Source organism: Passer domesticus, chromosome 8, assembly GCF_036417665.1.
Source record: "Passer domesticus isolate bPasDom1 chromosome 8, bPasDom1.hap1, whole genome shotgun sequence".
NCBI lineage: Eukaryota > Metazoa > Chordata > Aves > Passeriformes > Passeridae > Passer > Passer domesticus.
Window position 1 is genome coordinate 6,006,833 of NC_087481.1, and position 21,924 is coordinate 6,028,756.

The following is a 21,924-nucleotide window of genomic DNA, read 5'->3' on the forward strand; positions in this document are numbered from 1 at the left end:
ATTGCACTCTTGGAGAAAGCTCCTGGCTGGTTCAAAGTGCTGAAAGGCATGAAGGACAGAGAGGAGGCCACAGCAAACACTGCTCCTGTTTCCACACCCTCCCCTCTGCGTGTCCCAGAAGGAATTGGATGGACTGTGTTCTTCTCTCCAAGTCGTCTCGTTCAGCATGAGCAGCTTAGCACCAGGAGCTGAAGGAGCTGAAGCCTCAGGCCACAAGAGCTGGGCAAGAGGGGATTTTCTGAGCAAATGAGTGCTGCTAACATGGACCTAGCTGAATTCAGCAGATAGAATCACAGAATCACAGAATCCTTTCTGTTGGAAAAGACCTCTGAGCTCATCCAGTCCAGCCGCTCACCCAGCAGTGCCAAGCCCAGCACTAAACCACGTCCCTGAAGTGCCAAGGCCTGGACAACAGCCCTGAGTGAGGCCTGAACAGCAGGCCCTGAGCCAAAGGTGGCCTCTGGATGAACCTTCCAACCAAAGGCTATCTTTGTATCTGCTCACTGATGAAATATGCATGGTCATTAGCACTGTGATAGATGTAACCACTCATTAGTGACACATGTATTGATCTTTTTGTATTTGCAAGGCAGACAAGGCCATGAAATCTGACATCTGGCCTTGTTTGGGGCTGAAGGATCAAAGTCACCTCCCTTGGTTCCTCCTTGGGCCCTGGACAGGCTTTGGGAGGAACCCAAGAGGAGGATGAAACCAGATGTTCCCACACTAGAAGTGCTGTCAGTTTGTTCATTCAGCACTGTCAGAGCTGGGCCCTCTCACAGCGAGGTTGGAGCCTCACCTGTGGCTGGAGGCACCTGCAGGAGTTCCCAGTGTCCAGGAGTGGCTCTGCAGCCCTTGGCTGGGACAGCTTCCCCAGCTGCTGTGTGGATCTGGGGGATGGTGAAGTCTGAGGGTAAATGATGCTGGATCTTTCTTAATCACTGCTGCAATCTTTGGTGGTGATGGTTGGGTGCATTACTGAGCTGCTCCTTTTGTGATCCTTTGCTGCTTTGAGCTGCAGTAAATGACACTGATTCCTTCAGTTGGAGTCTCTGTCTTTGGTGCTGATCCTGCCCACTGGTAAAACAAAACTGGCAGATTCTGGCCAGATCACAGCAAAATGTCTCTTGTTAAATGTAAATGTGAGGAGTCAGTGCCATCAGAAATTCCCAGATGGGAAGCCCTTCCCTGGAGTTCCCTGGCTCTGGAGTGGGCTGAGGTCGCAGCACCGTGTGAGGAGTGGGGCAGTTAGTTAAAATAAGCTGAACCCCTGGATGTCTTAAAATGTATCCAAAAATTGCATACTGAAAAGGAAAAGAACTTGTGGGTTTGGGCAGACAAAGATGAATTTGTTAACAGTACCTTGGAAACAGCACCTTCAGAAGGAACAGTTATTGTTGGAATGCTCCCACATGGAGCACCAGAAGGTTTTAATCTTGAGCTCCGATGCATTTGTGCAAGTGAAATATTAATATGATAAATAACTATGTACATATTTATAGTATAATAAGGCCTTCTTATATATATATATTGATATATATCTATTTTATATGTATGTCTATACCTATCTAGCTACATCTATATTTCTATATCAATAGCTATATCTACGTATAAAATAGTAATAATGTGAAATAGTGCTGACAATACGAATTTGGCAGCTTTGGCTGCTCAGGGATGTAACATTAAACACTCTACAGAAAATGATTGGCCAGGACCCTAATGTTAGAGGTAAACTTTGTGAGATTGTATACAATGAAAAAAGGAGGAAGGGATAAAATTGTCTATTTTTACAGGGTTTGCTGATACTGTGATGCAGAGTGCTTTGTCTGTTACTGTGAAAAATACCGTGATTCAGACTGCAGGGTTTTTCATGAACCAGACTATCTTCAAACTGCAGGATTTGTTGAACGGGTGAAGGGGTTGTTAAAAGAACAGTTGAAAAAATGAGGAGATGGGAACCTGTCCCCATGGAGAACCCATCTCCCAGATGTGCTCCATGCCCTTAAAAATGGCCCACTGAGGAAATGGAAACCCCCTGGCTGTGCACAGCTGCACCCAATTTGCACCTACAACCATGGGCAGTGAGACTTGGACTGCCTGGGAAACTGTTCTGGGTGTGATGGCCCCTGGCAGGGCCAGCCCAGAGGCTGCAGGGCTGGACCTTCATGCATTGGAATTAATGAGGATAAATCCAAAGCAAATGAGAGCTGTCAATACTGAGACAGGAATTCAGATTCCTCCAGGACACTTTGGTTTGGTAACTGCTCGCTTGGAGCTTGGCCTTGCAAAGGGTTTATGTCATGGCAGGAGGAATTGATGCAGAATATCAAGGAGAAACTACAATAATTTTGTTAAACAACACTGAACAAGATTGGATTATTCAACTCCATGACAGGGTAGCACAATAATTGATGTTGCAATTTTAAGAACAAATGTGAATAAAGGAGATACGCCTCCAATCACCACCGTTTGTGGAGATAAAGGGTTTGGATCCAGCAGTCCTAATAATGGAGCCAGAGTGTGGGCCCAGAGGCCAAAAGGCTCTCCCAAGGCACGTGAAGGAACAGCTCTGGGGAAAGACAGCACTGAATCCTGAAACCTGAGCAGGAACAATGGGAATATGTCCCTGCAGCCAAGTATTCTGTGTGAGAACAAGGAGATATTACAGGATACTGTTTTACACATCCTGCCAGACCAAATCTCCTTGTTTGCCCCAATGGCCCCTTTGGAAAATGCTCTGATCCACAGGGCTCCATGTGGAGGCTGCTGTGACACTGAGGGACTTGCACACAAATTCCATCCAGGAGCCTGGGTGCCCTCAGGGACTGGGACCCGGCCCCCTTCTAGCCAAAGGGGAAAAGGCCCCACCAAGCCTTGTTAGCCACAGACAATATGGTAAAGCTGAACAGCAAAGGACCTTGGAGGCATTGTTCTGGAATGGCACCAGCTCCATGGACAACAGAATTATTGTTCCTAACCCAAATGAGACTGAGGAAAAAGAATGAGTAACCTTGTCACTGAAGTACTGCTGATGTCTGTAAGTTGTATCTTGAGTGTCAGCCAGAAACTTTGTTTGCCACAAACACCTCTACAGTTTCACCAAGGATTCGTCATTAAATTCTTATGAGAATGTAAAGATCAAAGTAACCAAAATACTCAAAATATCTAATTGCTGGAAATGTTCTCAACTGATGCTGGGAGGAATGGGGTTCCCTTGGAGGGCCCAGGGAGGAGCCCTGGATCCATCAGCAGCCCACAGTGGGAAATGGGAAATCAGACCTTTGGTACTGGGAATGGGAGCTGCTGGGTGTGTGGACACTGCCCATAAACAGCTTCCTAAAGGATGGTTTGGGTCCTGTTTCCGGGTAATGCTGATGCCTCCCTTGAGGGTCCTTCGGCAACAACCACAAGGAAGAGTTGGGGCCAAGAGAACATTTTTCACGCAAGGAGTGCCTTTGTTCTCAGAAAACCAAAGATTCTGGTTCACACTGTGCCCCATGTGCACTGCCCTGTCCTGCGGATATTACAGTAAAGATATAAATTCATTATAAGAAAAAATAGCAAATGATCCTGTTAAAATATCCAATAGTACATCCCAGGAGCTCCAACAAACACAAATGGGGCACAGCCTGGGATTATCTGCTTGCTGGCCAGGGAGGAACCTGGGCTCTCATGGGACAGGAATGTTGCACTGCTATCTGATGGGCTTGAAGACAAACAGTCAGGAATCACCTTAACAGAAAAAGCAGTTGAAGAGTGGCAGCAAGAAGAAAATTTTTCTTGGTGGCATTGGCTTTATGGCTGCCAAATTGGAGGCTGCTGTGAAATGAATTTGTGGCAGTGTCTGTTGTCATTGCAGTGTGAGCACGTGGTGTGTTATGATTTCATGTTAGAGTTGTTGTGACACTGTGCTGGAAATGGAGTATTGAGACTTGTCTAGAAAGAGACACAGTCTCAAGAAAAAAGGGACATTTGATAAAATAACAGGGAATAGCAATTAATTAGGGTTGTTTTAAAAGGAATAGGAATTATAGCTCTGAGTACTGAACAGCACTTAAATAAAGAACAAGAGGCAATGCCTTTATGACTAATACCTAAATCTAAACTGTGTTATTGAAAGAATTGTTATGAATTGTAGTTCCTCTACAGGTTAATGGACAAATTGAAGTCCTGAGGCCTCAGCACCAGGCCCTGATTGAGGCCTGAACACCAGGCCCTGAGCCAAAGTTCAGCTCTAGATAAACTTTGCCACCAAATCTTATATTTGTATCTACTCATTAATGTATCACTATGAGGAATATGATCTCTGTATGTGTTCATTGGTGAAACGTGGATTTACCTTTCTGTGTTTAAAAAACAGACAAGGCCCATCTGGCCTTGTTCGGGGGCTGAAGGATCAAAGTCACCTCCCTTGGCTCCTCCTTGGGCCCTGGCCAGGCTTTGGGAGGGACCCAAGAGGAGGATGAAACCAGATGTTCCCGCACTAGAAGTGCTGTCAGTTTGTTCATTCAGCACTGTCAGAGCTGGGGCCTCTCACAGCGAGGTTGGAGCCTCACCTGTGGCTGGAGGCACCTGCAGGAATTCCCAGTGTCCAGGAGTGGCTCTGCAGCCCTTGGCTGTGACAGCTTCCCCCTGCTGCTGTGTGGATCTGGGGGATGTTAAAGGCTGAGGGGAACTGGTGCTGGATCTTTCTTAATCACCGCTGCAAGCTTTGGTGGTGATGGTTGAGTGCATTGCTGAGCTGCTCCTGTTGTAATTTTTTGCAGATTTACCTTATATAAATGACACAATATCTTCAGTTGGAGTCTGTGTCTTTGGTGATGACCCTGCCCACTGGTAAAACTGACCCTGTGGGCTCCACAGAACCAAAGGGGCCCTTGTGACACTGCAGGGCCTCCTGTAACCAGGAGACCATTGTGACCCTGTGGGGCTTACTGGAACCAAAGGGCCATTGTGACACTCTGGGGCTTAATGGAACCATGGAGGCCATTCTGGCACTGTAGGGTCCCATATGGAGGAGGCCCCATTGTTTTCCTCTCCCTGGAACTGCCCAGTGCAGCTTTTCCCTGCCCCTGCCCCAGCCCAGCAGAGCAGCAGAGTCAGGTCTGGCCCTGCAGCAGGAACTGCAGGCACTGGAGGTCAGGGACAGCCACTCTGGGTCTGGAATGCTCAGCAGATGCTCAGCTCGGTCAGCTCCTGCAGCCCCAGGGCCAGCCCCGCTGCCCAGCCCAGCAGCAGAGTTGGCCCCAGGGCTCCTCAGGCAGCTCCTCCTGGCCCAGGGACAGGCCAGCCTCTTGCCAGGGCTCCTCTGCACACCCACGGGCTCCTGCTCTGCTCCTGGCCCATGCCAGCTGCCCCCAGAGCCTTTCCCAGGGGAACACGTCTGTGCTGGCCCCAGCAGCCATTGCTGCAGCCCCTGCCCTGCTGCCCAGAGCCCCAAGCTGGGGCTGCTGCTCTGCAGAGCATGGGGGCTGTGCTGCCCGGGGCCCTGGGCTGCCTCTGCTGGGCTCTGCTGCTCAGCCTGGCACACAGAGGCAGCTGATGGTGCTCCCTGCACTGACCCCCTCCCACACAGGCTCTGCGGGGCATGGAGGGGGCTCAGAGGTGTCTGCCTTGTGCCAGGGTTGCCAGACGAGCTTGGGGCTGCCCTGTATCCTCCTGGGGGAGTTCCCTGAGGCTCAGAGCAGGCAGTGCCCAGACTCCTTTCCCTGGGCCTGCTGTGTACCTGGGCTGCAGAGCTCTCCTGGCTCACAGCAGACATTCAGTCCTTGATCTTGGGGTGACCCCAGCCTGGCCAGGCCTGTGCCCAGTGAGCTCCACTCCCTGCTGGTCCCTGGCACACACTGTCCCTTCAGGAACCCTACAGGTTCTTCTGGCAGCTCCCAAGGCCTTCCAGACAAACCTTCCCCTGCCATCAGCCCTGGCACAAGCTGCAGAGCCCCAGGAAGGTTCAGCACAGACCATTCCCCATCTGATGGGCACTGGCCACCCACAAGCAAAACCTCATCCAGACCTGAGTCCCCTGGAGGCCCCAGTGAGACCCTGATCTCATCCCACTGAGCCCTGGGAGAACAAGGAACACAAGGAGCCTCTTTGAGAGTCCTGAGAGTGACTCTGGAGGGGAGCAAAGCCTCCCTGCCCTGCGCTCAGGAGATGCCCTTTGCTGGTGGAGCTGCTGTGCTGGAGCCCAGCTGTGTCCCAGCAGTGCCCATGGCCTGTCCCTGCCTGAGGGCACAGCACGGACACGCAGCAGGACAGTGACCAAGCTGCCAGAGCACTCCGGCCTGGCACCCACAGCAGGGCTGGGAAGGGGAGTGTGGAGCTGGGAGGAGCAGATGTGGGAAGAGGCAGGGCCATTGTCCCTGGCTGTGCTGCTGTGCTGGGAGACTCTTCCCTCCACCTCTGCTCACAGGCACTGCCCCTGCAGAGCCAGAGAAGGGCTGAGGAAATGCCTTGGACACATAGGTCAGGACAGCCACTTGTTTTTATTGAAATACACAGGGAACAAGGCTCCCGAAAGTCTTTATGTTGCAAAAGAAAAGTAGATGTTCATGTTGAAATGCTAAGAGTAGTACTCCAGTAATTTATGACACCAATATGACACCAGAAATATAATAAGAAAAGGTCCCAATGACAAAACAGACAAATAGGAAAAAAAGGCCAAGACTGTAAAGATTTACATTCAGAAAGTTCTGAGCAGAAAAAAAAAGAGTTTATTGCTTCTGAAAAGATACAGTCATTATTTTCCTCAGGGTACTCTTGAGCTCCTGGTTCCTCAGGCTGTAGATGAGGGGGTTCAGGCCTGGAGACACCACAGAGTACAAAACAGAGACTGACAGATCCAGGGATGGGGAGGAGATGGATAGGGGCTTCAGGTGAGCAAAGATAACAGCGCTGACAAACAGGGAAACCACAGCCAGGTGAGGGAGGCAGGTGGAAAAGGCTTTGTGCCGTCCCTGCTCAGAGGGGATCCTCAGCACAGCCCTGAAGATCTGCACGTAGGAGAAAAAAATTAATGCCAAACAGCCACATACCAAACAGGCACTAAATGCAATGAGCCCAAATTCCCTGAGATAGGATTTGGAGCAGGAGAGCTTGAGGATCTGTGGGATTTCACAGAAGAACTGGCCCAGGGCATTGCTATGGCACAGGGGCAGGGAAAATGTATTGGCTGTGTGCATGAGAGCATTGAGAAAGGCACTGGCCCAGGCAGCTGCTGCCATGTGGGCACAAGCTCTGCTGCCCAGGAGGGTCCCGTAGTGCAGGGGTTTGCAGATGGACATGTAGCGGTCGTAGCACATGATGGTCAGGAGGGAAAGCTGTGATCCAAGGAAGAAGGAAATCAGAAAGACCTGAGCAGCACATCCTGTGCAGGAGATGGTTGTGATGTTCCAGAGGGAATTGTGCATGGCTTTGGGGACAGTGGTGCAGATGGAGCCCAGGTCGCTGAGGGCCAGGTTGAGCAGGAAGAAGAACATGGGCGTGTGCAGGTGGTGGCCGCAGGCTACGGCGCTGATGATGAGGCCGTTGCCCAGGAGGGCAGCCAGGGAGATGCCCAGCAAGAGGCAGAAGTGCAGGAGCTGCAGCTGCTGCGTGTCTGCCAATGCCAGCAGGAGGAAGTAGCTAATGGAGCTGCTGTTGGACATTTGTTCACTCTGCCCATGGAGTCTTGTCCAAGGAGGAGACAGTCTTAAGTCAGGGCAGACTTTGATGTGTGATGTCCAAGCCCTTTTTCCCAGCCCTCCCCCTGCTGCTCTGTGCCATTCAATTTTCCTTTTCTCATAGCCCCGTGCCTGGAGCTCTGCTGGGATCCGGCCCTGTTGCTGTGACGAGCAGGGGCTCTGCCCATGGACACCGAGGGGTCAGCTCTGCTTTGCAGCAGTGAGGTCATGGGAATGGGGACAGGGGCCAGTCCTGGGCTTGGATTTCATCAGCCCAAACTGCTCCTGAGGCAGAGGAGCTCGGCAGCATCTCCTGTCCCAGGGCTAAGGAATGGTGACGGCCAAAGGCAGTTTGAGAGGGTTTCCTGCTGTGCCCAGGGAGATCAGAGAGAACTGAGCAATGCAAAAGCAGTGGCTGTGACTCAGTGAAGGGTGAGGGGAGCTGCTCTGTCACCCCATCTGTCCCCAGCTGCCCTTTTGAGATCCAGGGCAGTCCCTGTGCTCCCCTGGAAATCAGCCTGACACAGCTGAGAGCAGAGGGACCCACAGCAGAGCAAACTGGCTCAGCCTTTCTCAGAGTCTCAGTCCCACTCTGGCCAAGGACACTCCTCTCCCTCAGTGTCCCCTGGAGGCAGCTCACAGCTTGGATGGCATCCCGAGGACACACCAAGGGTCATGTCCATGGCACTGCTTGAGGAGAGTTGGCTCATTGCCAGCCTGCCCTGCCCAGAGCTCCCCGGGCACAGGGAGCTGGGACACCCCATTGCTGGGCTCAGCCTGCACAGGAGGAGCCCAAGGGCTGGGCCTGATCTTGCAGCTGGAACTGCCATCCCAGAGAGCCCCTCAGCAATGCCAGGAGCACCTGGGCAAGGTGAGGAGAGAGAGAGCCAGGCCTGAAGAAAAGCCTTTCCCTGCCCAGCCCTGCACAGCCCCTGCCGGGCAGCACCAGGGCAGGGCAGTGGCCCTCAGGCCCTGTCAGCAGGAATGGGCACATGGCAGGAGAGATGCCCTTCATCTCTGGGGCTGCTCTGCCAGCCCAGGAGGGACTGAGTGCCCCGAGCCCTGGGCTGAGGGCTGTGCTGGCTGGGAGGGGACACAAGAGCTGTGCTGCTCAGGGCAGTGTCTGCCCTGCAGGGCAGGGCTGGCAGTGCCACATCTGCCCTGCAGCAGGGCTTCCCTCAGCACTGCCTCCATCCCTCCCTGCCCACTGCTCTGCTGCTGGAGCTGTCCCAGCCCGAGCTGCTCCTGTGGCCCCGGGCTCCTTCCCTGCCAGAGCTGCCAGAGCCCAGCCCAGCCCCTGGGCCAGCTCTGCCCTGCAGCTGCTCAGGGCTGCAGGGATTAAAGAACAGCTCCCCCAGCCTGGGCACCTTGGAAAGGTGATACTGCATGGGCCTGGAGGCTGGGGAGGGGGGGACACTTGCTGAGGTTCCCAGGAAAACTCAGGGTAATGGTTTAAGAGCCTCAGCTCTGCCCTGCACAGCTGAGTTTCCATTGCCACGAAGCTGAGCCAGGGAAAAGTGGGAGCACAGATTCAGGAAAGCAGAAACCCAAGCAGGAAACCCCTGCCCTGAATGAGCTCATGAAAAGTCCCCTCAGGAATGAGCTGGGCATGAGCTGGAGCTCTGAGCAGCCCTGGCCCACACAGCACCCTCTCCACTGCAGCAGGACCTGCCCTGGCAGGAGTCACTCCTTGCCCCCACAGCTCTCCTGCAGCATCCATGAGGAGCTGCCAGGCAGGCTGAGAGCTGCCCCTGGCAGGTGGCACATCCCCTGGGCTGGCCAAGAGCCCTGAGGGCTGCAGGACCTGCTCTGCAGGACAGCCCTGGCAGCCCTGGCTGCAGCCCCAGCTTCACCCCCTGCAGCCGTCCCTGGCAGCAGGAGCCATCCTGCCCTGTCCCTCTGATGGTGCCCAGGGCAGCTCTGCTCTGCAGCACATCCTCCTCCTCCTGCTCCCCTGCCACAGAGAAATTGGGAGAGTCCTCCTGGCACATCCCCCAGGCTGTAGGGTGTGCTCACTTCAGGAGATCCCTCCAGGGGACATTGCCCTGCATCCACTGACTCACCATGTGGAGGGCTGTGAAGATCTTTCCCCAAGTGAAGTTTCAGCTCAATGACTTCCTCAGCCTGTCTCTGCCTGGCTCCTGTCCCCTCAGAGCCTGCAGGCAGAGCCCTCAGCCCTGCTGGGCTGGGAGAGGAGCTGGTCCTGGGAAGAGCTGTTCCTTTAAAGCTCAGCAGCACAGACACAGAACAAAGACTTTAATGACCCTCTTGGGACTTGGGTGTTGTTTACATCAGACTCAGTCCCTGAGAGAGCCTTCCAAAGACTTCTCCAGAACTCAAAGTTAAATTTAAACTCCAAAGTTTCTTGAAGTTTTAATGGGTCCCACTGAGGGACACGACTGAGAAAGTGTCCCCAGGTTCCAGTCAGAGCAGAACACTGGAGGCAGTGATGACAGGTGGGGACAAACAAGGCAAAGGTGTCTCTGGTGCTGAGCAAACCTGGATGTGTTTCAGGAATGCAAAGGGCCAAGGCCTGAGCCCCAGCCCCTGGCCAGGCACATCCTGTCCCTCCCTCATTGCTCAGGGCTCTTCCCGGGATGGGCTCTGGCATGTGGGGATGTGCAATGCCAAGGGCAGGACCATGGGGCGGCCCCTGCCAGGCTGCTGAGCAGGGACAAGGAGGCAATGAGGCCCCAGGCCTGCCAGGGTCACTTGTCTCCTGCTCCTGGCTCAGGCCCAGGGCCAGCAGCCATGGCCAAAGTGCTGCCCAAGTTGGCTCTGTCAGGGCCTTGCAGCTGCTGCCCATCCCTGTGCCCTGTGCAGCCCAGGCTGTCCTACGGTGTCCCTGCCCTGCGCCTCTGTCCCTGCAGGCTGTCGTCATCCCCCGGCTGCCCCACCTGGCTGGCCCCTTCCTTTGATGACAGCTCTGCCTCCTGCCTGCCTCTGCCTGCCCACACAAAGCCTTGGGCTGCTCCAGGCTCCTTCTGGGGGATGTGTTGCACCACAGCCCTGCCCTGGCAGGGAAATTCCGTTCTCCTGGTGTCCAGTCTGGGCTTCCCAAGCTGCCCTTGGTGCCATTATCTCTTTCTCTGGCTGTTTTATACAATAAAGAAAAACTCAGAGATGTGTGAAACCACCCTTTAATCCCTCCCCGACTACTCTTATTCTGTCCTCAGTCTCCACACCACTGAGCCCAGAGTCTGCCGCCTCTCACTGCTGGTTATGGGATGAGGCCTCCAAACCTCATCTTGAGAGGTTTTTGGGTCCTTTCCAAGGTCTGTGAAAATGAAAACAGTGGTCAAAATTATTTTCTCCCAAATCTTGCAGTGACAGAACAAGGCTCAATATCTCTGAACTGAATGAGGGTGGATTTACATTTGTTAGAAGGAGGAAATATTTTACAATGAGGAGAGTGCACGAAACTGCAACTGTGTTCTTCCGCAGTTGGATTCCCCATCTCAGGAATTATCCAAGAGCAGGACCTTTGTGCAGCCTGACCCAGTGAAACCCATTCATCCCCAAGGACAGAATTCCTGTTGTGTGGGTTCTCTGATGTGCTGGGTGCCCTCACAACGCTTGTGGCCAGAATGTCTGCTGAGGGCAGCCAGGCTGCTGCAGGGGCAGTGACCTCACAGCCATCACCATGGCAGCCCTGTGCCCTGGGCCTGGCTCTCCCCTTTCCTCTGCCCCTGCCTTGTCTCTGCTGGCATGAAGAGTTTTGTCATTCATATCTTGTGCCCAAGGTGCTGGGGCCAATGGCTTCCCAGGCAGGCTCCTGGAGCAGAAGTGGCTTTTCAGAGCCCAGGCAGAAATGAGCCCTGAGGCAGCAGCTCTGCAGTGCTGGCCACCAGGCCGGGCTGCCAAGGGAGGCTTCTGGCCATGCCCTGCAAGCAGCTGCTGCTGCCAAGGTGCCTTTGGTGCCTCAGGCTCTGCCTGGCACAGCTCCCAGCACGGCACTCTGCTCTTGTGCCCGAGCCCTTCCCTGTGCTGGGGCTGGCCTGGGGCTTTTCCTGCAGCGGGACCTGCCCTGCTCCTGGCACAGGAAAGGCAGTTCCTGCTGGAGGAGGAGGCTCTGCATGAAATGGGCTCCAACAACTCCAGCAAGGCCCTGTTGGCAAAGCCCCAGTGGGAAATGAATGAGGGGGTCACGCTGCTTTTCGGGTGAAACCAGATTTTTCCATCCCAAAATTGACGTCCTGAGAGGGAGAGGAAACTGTGGCAGGGATGGAATAATTCACAGAGAAAGGAACAACCAAGGGACAGCACTGAGAGCTTCTGCAGAGCTGCTGAGCTGGCCCAGCCTGGGCACATCTGACTACAAAAGCCCTGTCCCAAATTTTAACAGCAGCGTCTCCTGACATTTCCCTTTTTGGGAGTTGTGGAGATTCCTCCCTGCAGTGGGGACGCCCCTCAAGGTCACTGCTCCAGGCTGAGCCAAAGGGATTTGCCCATGGTCATTGGTCTGGGGGAGTGACACAAATCTCTGCTTAAAAACTGATTTTGCTTTAGCACAGTTGCTTTGAAATCACTTCCTAGAGCTTTATATAATATGTTACAGCACTTATATCTTGGTGTAAATATTTCTCATTAAGAAAATTTTGTCTAATCATTACCATAATAGATTTTATATAAATATTTATATATGGTATCCCATCTTTAATCCTGTGGACCAAATTCTATAAAGGTTAATTCCACCTTTATAATTCTTTACACAGGAATGCTTGAAAATTCTGGGGTGCAATTGGAACCAGCTGCTCCACAGTTCCTCTCATGGAAGAAGTTTAGAAAGCCTGGAGGTTCTTGGGAGTATTTGGATGTGGATATGACAGTGTGGTCAGAGACAGAGAAAGTAAGATAAGCTTTCCCATGAATTGGTCTGGAAACTTTTAGGGAGCTGGAGAGAAAGAATTGGAAACTATCCACAGGTGGTGTTTGGAATAAGTTGGTTTTTTTCCAAAAAGTTGTTTAATGGAAGGTGTTTTCTTCATTAGCCAATCATGTAAAATGTGTTGATTAAATGACCAATGAGGTCCACTTGTAGCAAACCAAGGTATAAAAGAAGAGGATTGAATAAACCGGGGGCTTTTAGCTCTCAGCCTTCTGACCTGAGTCTGTGTCATCTCTGACTCCACAGTGACATTTGGGGATCTCTGGGGGCTATTTGGGATCCTTTCTGCAACTCGTGACCTAACAGGAGCTTCTCCAATAAACTTTGCCTGAAGCTCCTGCTGTGCCCATGACAGGAACCCCTGTGAGTGTCTGGGACATCCCGGCTCTTTGGCAACCTGGGGACTCCTGCGATGTCACCGTGGAGCCCCCGTGAGCGCCTGTGACAAATCGGTGCCTTTGCAGCCCAAGGTGCCCTGGGATGTCACCATGGAATGGCTGTGACTGCCTCTGACCACAGGGCTCTTTACCATCCCCAGAAACCCCTGGGAGGTGTCCATGGAGCCCCTGTCTCTGCCTGTGACATTCCAGCTCTTGAACAGCCTGGAGACTCTTGGAAAGTCCCCATGGAACCCCTCTGAGGGCCTGTGACAAATCTGATCCTTAGTAGGCAACCACCCCCAGCCCCCTGTTGCTATGGTCAGTTTCCATGGCAACCATCACCAGGACCCTGTTGCCATGCTCAGTCCCTTGGCAGCTCCATGCAGACCCCAGGCCAGGGGTGGTTGCCATGGAAACCAGCTCAGGCCTGCAGCCAGAGCCCGTTGCCATGGCAATCATTGGCAGCCCCATCCCCAGGGTCATGGGATCCCAGATCCACAGAATTGGCTGAGCTGGGAGAGACCCATCAGGATCCTGGAGTCCAACTGCTGGCCCTGCACAGGACACCCCAACAATGCCAGCCTGGGCCTGGCAGCGCTGTCCAAACGCTGCTGGAGCTCAGAGAGCCCTGGAGCTGGGAGCCTTCCCTGGGGAGCCTGGGCACTGCCCCAGCAGCCTCTGGGCAAAAACCTTTTCCTGAGATCCAAGCTGAGCCTGCCCCGACTCAGCTGCAGCCGTTCCCTCCAGTCCTGTCCCTGGGCACCAGAGGGAAGAGGTTCCCACAGCCCCAGCCAGGGACCTGCTCCCAAGGCTGTTGCCATGGCCACCAGGGCTGGGACCAGCTGGGATGCTCGGTTTCCACAGGCTGGGGTTTAGGAATGGGATTCCCCAATGTCCTGCTCCCAGTAAAACCGCACTGCCGCTCGCTGCCCTCCCACCTCCCATGGAAAGCACAAAGGCCAAAGATCCTGGGCTGGGATAAGAACAATTTATTTGGAACAGCAACGAGATAAAGAACAAACAGTAAGAGAAACAATATTGACAACAGAAGGGTTATAAAAAAGGGAAAACTACAACACAACTGACTGCATCTTCCTGGCCATAATTTCCTCCTGCCTGGAAAGGACACCCTTCTCCTCAGGGGGAGATAGAGAGAGAGAGTCCCTTTCCTGCCCCTGGCAATGACCTGAGTCGGAGTAGATGTAATGACACAGCCCTGGCCAGACCCTCATGTTCTTCAGGCTCACATCATGTCATTGGCAGGGGAAGGAAAACGAACAGGTGTCTTCCCAGCATGGATCACAGTGAACATGTATCACCAGGGCTCTTCCAAACGTGGTTCTCCCGTGGGGGATGAAGTTGGAGCAGTGCACAAAGCTCTTCCTGCAGTTGCAGCATTTGCATGTCTTCCCTTACTGGTGACTGTGTTGGTGTCTGCTCAAATGAGAGCTCTGTCTGAAGCTCTTCCCACACTGGGGACACTCGTAGGGCCTCTCCCCAGTGTGGATATGCCGGTGGGTGACGAGGTGGGAGTTGCGGTTGAAGCCCTTCCCGCAGTCAGAGCAGCGGAAGGGCCTCTCATCTGTGTGAATCCGCTGGTGCTGGAGGAGATTGGAGCTCATGTGAAACCTCTTCCCACACTGGGGACACTCGTAGGGCCTCTCCCCAGTGTGGATGCGCTGGTGCTTCATGAGGTAGGAGTTGTACTTGAAGCTCTTCCCACAGTCAGAACAGTGGAAGGGCCTCTCATCTGTGTGAATCCGCTGGTGGCAGAGGAGATTTGAGCTGGTGTGAAACCTCTTCTGGCACTCAGGACACTCGTAGGGCCTCTCCCCAGTGTGGATGCGTTGATGCCTGACAAGTTTTGAGCTGCAGCTGAAGCCCTTCCCACATTCCCCACACTCGTAGGCCCATTCCCCAGTGTGGATCATCTGGTGGCTGATCAGGGTGCTGCTCTGCCTGAAGCTCTTCCCACACTCCAAGCACTTGTAGGGCTTCTCCCCATCAGGAAGCTGCTCATGGACCACCATCTCCAAGCCCTGGCTGAAGCTCTGTCCACCTTCCTGGCACAGGGTGGATCTTTCCTCCTCAGAGCACACTGGGCTGGGTTTGAAGCTCCTCCTCCTGCAGGATCTCAGGGAATTTTCCTCCTTGTTAGATTCCTGTGCCATGGAGCCGCTCAAATCTGCCTCTTCCATGAGGTTCTGCCATGGGGATTTGTCCTCCCTGGTCCCTATTCTCAGCTTGTCTGAGGAAGACAGGGCAAGGAGAGGATGGGATTTGCCTCTGTGCCAGAGGGAAGGGGAAGGAAATCCTCCCAGTGCATCCCTGGCAGGATGGCATTGGCAGTGGGGCTGTCCTGCAGACTTGTACTGTGCTGGGCTGGGAGATGGAGCAGGAGAGATAAGGAAAGGGGCACTGACTTCCTCCTCACCTGCCTGAGTGTCTCGGGGCATCTTCCTCTTCCTTGAAGCCTTCTCCTCCATCTGGCAGTGGGTTTGGGATGTAAAATTTTGTTTTGGGAGGAAAACAAGAGATGAGTGCATTGAGTTTCGTACAGGTTTGAGGGCAAACCAGGGGGAGATTCTAAGCCAGAATTACAATTTAAGAAGAAAATTAAGATCAAGACAATGATACAGAAACACTGCCTTAAACGGACAGAGTCAGGATATAACCTGGCACCCTGTTGGTCAGGGTGCTGATAGCAGTCCCATTAAATGGTGGCTGCAGTCCTGTTGCAGTGATGATCGTGATTCTGTCAAGGCAGTGATCCTGGAGAAGGGTCTGGTCTTCCTCTGAAGGTCCAGTGGTGGTGATGGAGCTCTGGTCCTCTGGGAATCCAGTAGCCAAGGTGCTCCTGGTGTCAGAAGCCTCAGCTTATATCCAGGTAGGAATGCTTGGCTCCTCCCCCTGGGCGGAGCATCCCACAATGGGATGATGTCATTTTACCAGTCCTGCAGGGACACTCAATGGCCCATTCACAGAAGAGAGCCCCTGGAGTGCATTATCAGGGCTGAGTGATGGAAGAGATAAAGAACACTGCCCCACCTGTTTATAACAATTTATGAAGATGGTGATGGAAAACATACATTTGGTTACATCTTACACTGCAGCCTGAAACAGTGGGGTAATCCCTGCTGGGGGGGTGAACACCACCCCCCTTACCCAAACTGGCTCAGGTGTAAAACCCCCACCCTGGGAAGGCCTCACACACAGGGGACAATGGCATTCTTGCCCTGCCAGGGGAGGTCTCTGTCCCTGTCACTCCCTTGCCGTACCCGCTCTTCTTTCTTTTTCTCTTTTTTCCATTTCTCTTTACCTCACATTTACTGTTCAATAAAATCCACTTTGGATTTCGTCTCATTATTGGGGCAGAAGCATCTCTCTAACAAATTTCTTAACCAGATTGCAACATTATTTTGGCACAGTGCGTTTAGGCACTGTTGTCTTTCCCCAAGTGCCTTTGACAACAGCATGGTTCCCTCCTCTGAAGAGGTTGTGGTTCTTTCTGGAGGAACCCTTGGAAACTCGGACGCAGCTTCATCTGAGTGACATTTGGGAGAACTGATGAGGAAAAAGGCTGTTGGTGGCTGGGTGGCCAGTGGAAAGAAAATCTTTTGTTGTCCTTCCTTGAAAAGTTTCTTAAAAACACTGGAGGAAAGGGAGCAAATGATACCAGAGAGGCTGACAAGGTTCATTGACCCCAAGGTGAGGAACACAAGGCTGCTAAAAGTCCCACAAGAAGCCCAGCTCAAGGAGCTAAATTCCTGAATAAATGCCAAATTCACAGGCTTAGAGGCTTTGCCAAATGTGAGAATCATTATTCTCTTCATCCCTGTCACCCTTGACAAAGCCCCACAGTGCTTTCTCTTCCTTTTAATAATCTGTATTGGGCCAAATTTCCACTTTTTTTAATGGGAACCTGCCAGCAGCTGAGCTGGAGCTGTGCAGGAACCGATGGAACTTGGAATTGCCACACAATTGCTTCTATTTTCAATTTATTAATATTTGGGATTTGTCTGCATTTTCATCACATGTGACTTGTGGGAAAATCAAATATTCATCAAAGTGGTTTATGCAGAGTTAAGTTTGATTTCTGCCAAGTTTATTTTGTCCAGTGCCCAGAGGATGCTCGAGGGGGCTCTGTTCTTGCCTCTTACCCTGGGTGATTCTTGGCAGGGGCTTGTGGGGGCTGTTCCTGTCCCTGTCACCCCAGGCCATTCCTCAGGGGGTCTCCATCATTCTCACTCCAGGGAATGCCTGGGGGGTCTCCCTCCCCCTCACCCTGTGCCAGGGGGTGCTCAGGGCAGTCTCTGTCCCTCTCAGCCCAGGGGATGCTCGGGGGTCTCTGTCCCGCTCAGCCCTGATGTGACCCCAACCAAACATCATCGGGGTCAGAGGGACAGAGACACCCCCAAACCCCCATAAGGGCTGGACCTGGGATCATGCTCATATCCTCTTCATCTGTTTAGCCCAGAAATGAGTTCTGCACCTTTAAGGCAGCTTCTGAGAGCGAAGGAAGGCAGGAAGTGAGCAGGTTTTTTTAGAAACTGCACTCCTCCATATTCCAGCTGCTGGACAGACAGATTGCAGGACAGGGCTCTCCTTTGGTTTTAGTTAGTTTTTAGCTCTCTGAGGCAGATAAGTGCCCTGGACTGTGGTTTTTCTTTTACTTTAGAGCTGTTTAAACCTGCTCTCAACATCCAGAAGAGCCCTGGCAGCTCCACCTGTGGCCCATTGGCCCGAGCCTGGTCCATGGCATTTCCAGTGCTGGAGAAACTGATAGGAGACTGATAAGAGACTGAGTGAGCAGAGCTACAGCCCACAGAGGGACTTTCTGAGTTTGTCATCTCTTTTGGAGCAGCAAGAGGTTTTATTGTTTAATATTCGTCATTTGCTGTGCTCATGAATGCTTTGTCTGTTAAATAAACAAGTTTTTCCACTTTTCTCCAAGGAAATCTTTTCCCAAACTGATTGGGGGACAGGCTGCTTGAATTTGCTTTCTAGAGGAAACCCCTTTTGGAGGATTTCTCCCAAATTTGCCCTAAACCAGGACAGAGCGGTGGGGAGAGGAGAGAGCCCCAAGTGACTGGATTGGGGGGAGGCTGGAGAGAGGGACCCTGGGACCCCAAAACCCCCCAGCATCCCTAAGCAGGACCCTGGAGAGGGGGGATCCCCAGGAGCTATGGGATCCTTGGCAGCCATAAGAGAGGGGACCACCAGAATCCCAGAGGGATGAGAATGGAAATGAGATGCTCCTGGTGGCTTTTTTTATTCACTTTTGGTTTTTGAAGGTTTTCACCAGGTGACTTCTAGAGAGGGACTTGGGCAGAGGACCTTCAGACTCACTGTGCTCATCCCTTGTTTTTCCCCAAACCAGGATTTCCCATTCCCAAACCTTGGCCCAATGGAGGAGAAAGCAGCAGGGAAGAGAAAGATGCCCGAGACACGCAGGCAGGTGAGGAGGAAGTCAGTGCCCCTTTCCCCCTCTCTCCTGCTCCATCTCCCAGCCCAGCATGGCCCCTGGCTGCAGGACAACCCCACTGCTGCTGATACTGTCCTCCTGGGAATGTACTGGGTGGATCTCCTGCCCCTTCCCTCTGGCACGGAGGCGCATTCACAGGCTCTGGGACAGGAGGGGGAACCGCGGGCGCTTTGGGGTGCGTGGCTCGGCTGCTCCCGGCGCGGTTCCCCCGAGCCCCCGGCGTGGCTCCGCCAGGCCCCCCCACCACGGCACTGGCCGGAGGTTCTTTAACAGAAATGCTGGTAAATTGACCATCTGGAATTACACTAAATACGATTTCAAGAAGCTGCTGGTTTGCCGGGCAATTTGCTGAATTCCACATTGCTGTTTCTTTCAGTAAAACTGCACTTTAAAAGGTCTTATTAAATTTATGCTTGCATAAAATTTGTGGCTACCATGGGCATATCTCAAAACTAAATTACGTAAAAACATGACACATTTATTACGTCCTTTGAATCTCCCCAGTAAATCCATCACACTGTTATTTCAATTGCGGATTGTTCAACTTTTCAGTGCCTTATTTCCATGAATAGCATCAGAATAAGTTAAATTTTGTTATATGTATAACTTTTAAGGATATTAGTTTTTTATTCTATAATGTTTAATTTAATCCAAATTCCGGGTTGATAACACTAAGCAAAGTTAAGCTTCATTATTGTCAGATTTGAGCAATGTTAAGTTAAATTCCAAAATTTGAACTCCTGTTGTTCTGGATTGAGAGATAATGTGTGTATTGTATTTGCCATCTGTCAGAGGTAGGGCAGTTATCTTCTGCTAATTGGGCAGTTTTCTTTATCTCTTCAACAAATCAGTCCTCCCTTTGGGGAGATATCTTTTGTTAATGGGCTGTTGAGTGTCACTGCATGACTGATAAAAATTACATCATCCCACTGCGAGGTGCTCTGCCCAGAGGGAGGAGCCACGCAGTGCAGACATGGAATTGACCACAAGAAATGTCATTGTCTGTGCCATTTCTCATTTTGTTTCTCTCCATCTCCCCTGTGGCATTGACATAGACTCTGTCAAAGACGAGCCGCCTTCTCAGTGGCTTTAAAGAAACTAAAGGATCTCCCAGCAGAGTTTTCTGCAGAGATGCCCTTTGGTTGCCTTCTCTGGAGCTGCAGCAGCAATGTCAGTGTGCAGAGCTTGTTTTTCGGCAAATCACTTGTAATAAAAGTCATCTTTTATAGCTCTTTTGCTTTGGTTCTTTGATTTCCCTGTCGTTTTCCTTTTTAAATATTCTTCCTAAAGCTAGACGATTGTTTCTGCCATCTCTGACTTTGTTTCTCTCCACCTTCCCTGTGGCCACAGACTGTGACAATGAGGGGCTGCAGTCTCAAAGGTTTTAAAGGAACTAAAGGATCACCCAGCAAAGTTTTCTTCAGAGATCCCACTATTCTTGCCTTCTCTGGAGCTGCAGCAGCAATGTCTGTGTGCAGAGCTGGGGCAGATCAGTGCTGGCACAGCAGCTGTGCCCAGCAGCAGCAGCAGCACTTGGTGTTGGCAGTGCTGCTGCCGTGGCCCTGCCCCGCTGCCCTGGTGGCCCTGGTGTTGCTGCAGGGCCTGAGTGCTCTCGGGGCCGGGCACAGTCCTGGGGGTGGCAGTGCCGGGGCTGCAGCAGGGACAGGCCATGGGCACTGCTGGGGCAGCGCTGACGCCTCAGGCCAGGCCCTGGGGGCTCCAGGCTCCTTGCCCAGGCTCTCTCAAGAACACGGCCAGGCCAATGCTCAGCACAGAAAAGCCCCAGGGTGAGCAGCCCCAGGGTGAGCAGCCCCAGGCTGGCCGTGGGCAGGCTGGGGGCAAACAGCATGGCTGGGGCTCTGCAGGGGCCCTGGGGGAGACGGGAAGGAGCAGCAGAGCAGGGGCTGATCCATCCCCAGGGCGCTGCACAGCCCAGGGCAGAGTCCCAGAGCATCCTCATGGAGCTGCCAACAACATACCCCCTCTGCAGCCCTGGCCTCTCCCCCAGCTCACACAGGTGCCCCATCCTTGCAGGCACAGCCACGGCAGCACTGGCTCAGGAGCCCCTGTTTGCATTGCACAGAGCAGGCAGGAGCACCCCCATGCTGCTGCTGTGGGGACATGAACCTGAGGGAGCACAAATGCCATCAGCCCCTGGGGCCAGCAAGGGCTGGGGGACACCAGGGAAACCAGTCAGCTTTGTCCTGGCCTCTGCAGTCAGCCAGAAAGTTTGTTCCCATCAGCTGGGAGTTTCCTGTCCCGCTGCAGACGCTGTTGCTCAGAGCCAGGGCTGCCTGACAGCCATCCCCAAACTGCACTGGGCATTTCCTTGGCTTCACCTTTGCTTCCTTTACTTTTCCTTCTACAAATTTCTTCCTGTTGCCCAGCCCTGTTCCCTCCCCTGCAAACAGCCCATCCCTGTTTGCCCTTTCCTCTCTGGCCCCACTCCGCATTGCAGTTCCTGACTTGGCACCATGGGAACATCCCTTGGGGAGCAGGATCATCCTCCAAGTGCTGCAGGAATTGTCTGCAGGCTCCTGCAGTGCCTGGTGCTGCTCCCTTGCCAGAGGCACCCCAGGCCAGGGTGGCACATCTGGGCTTCTGTGTCTGCCTGTGGGGCTCCCTGTTCTGGGCAATGAGGAGGAGCTGCAGAGGCTCTGCAGGACTGACAGGATGGGCTTTGGGCCTAGGAGGAGAAGGTGAGGCACCTGGGCTGCTGGAGCTTCTGAAGAGGAGGCCCAGGGCTCATCCTGCAACTGCTGCAAGGGTGGTTTCAGAGAATCACAGAATCAGCAAGGTTGGAAAAGACCTTGGACATCATCAAGTCCAACCTGTGCCCTGACACTGCCTTGTCTCCCCGGAGCTTCCTCTTCTCCATAATAAACGAACTGAGTTCCCTCACCTGCTTCTCACAGGACTTGTGCTGCAGACCCCTCATCAGCCTCCTTGCCCTTCTCTGGACATGCTCCATGTCCTTCCTAAATTGGGGGGCCCAGAACTGGACACAGCACTCGAGGTGCTGCCCAACCAGCGCCCAGCACAGGAGAAGAATTACTGCCCTGCTCCCACTGGACACAGTATTCCTGATCCAGGCCAGGAGCCATTGGCCTTCTTGGCCACCTGGGCACACTGCTGCCTCATGTCCAGCCTGCTGTCCATCAGTGCCCCCAGGTCCCTTTCTGCCTGGCTGCTGTCCAGCCACTCTGTCCCCAGCCTGTAGCGCTGCAGGGGTTGTTGTGGCCAAAGTGCAGGACCCGGCACTGGGACTCGTTAAACCTCACCTTGTTGGATTTGGCCCCTGGATCCAGCCTGTCCAGGGCCCTCTGCAGAGCCCTCCTACCCTCCAGCAGATCCACACTCACACCCAGCTTGGTGTCACCACAGTTCCTTGAGGCCCCAGAGTGTGCCAATGGTCTCCATGATTCCATGCGGCCTCCCGGAGTCACAATGTCCCTTTGCTTCCATGGAACCCCTTGGTGTCACAAAGTCCCTTGGATCCTTGGGTCCCGC

General features: G+C 53.0%; 1 protein-coding gene across 1 annotated transcript in view; it reads right to left on the bottom strand.

The window, feature by feature from the left end:
* Nucleotides 1-21,924, bottom strand: part of LOC135306203 (zinc finger protein 850-like) — a 375,138-nt gene that overhangs the window by 124,919 nt on the left and 228,295 nt on the right. The window contains 1 exon segment of the mRNA XM_064429797.1: nucleotides 14,401-14,988. Coding sequence (XP_064285867.1) covers nucleotides 14,401-14,988 — 588 coding nt within the window.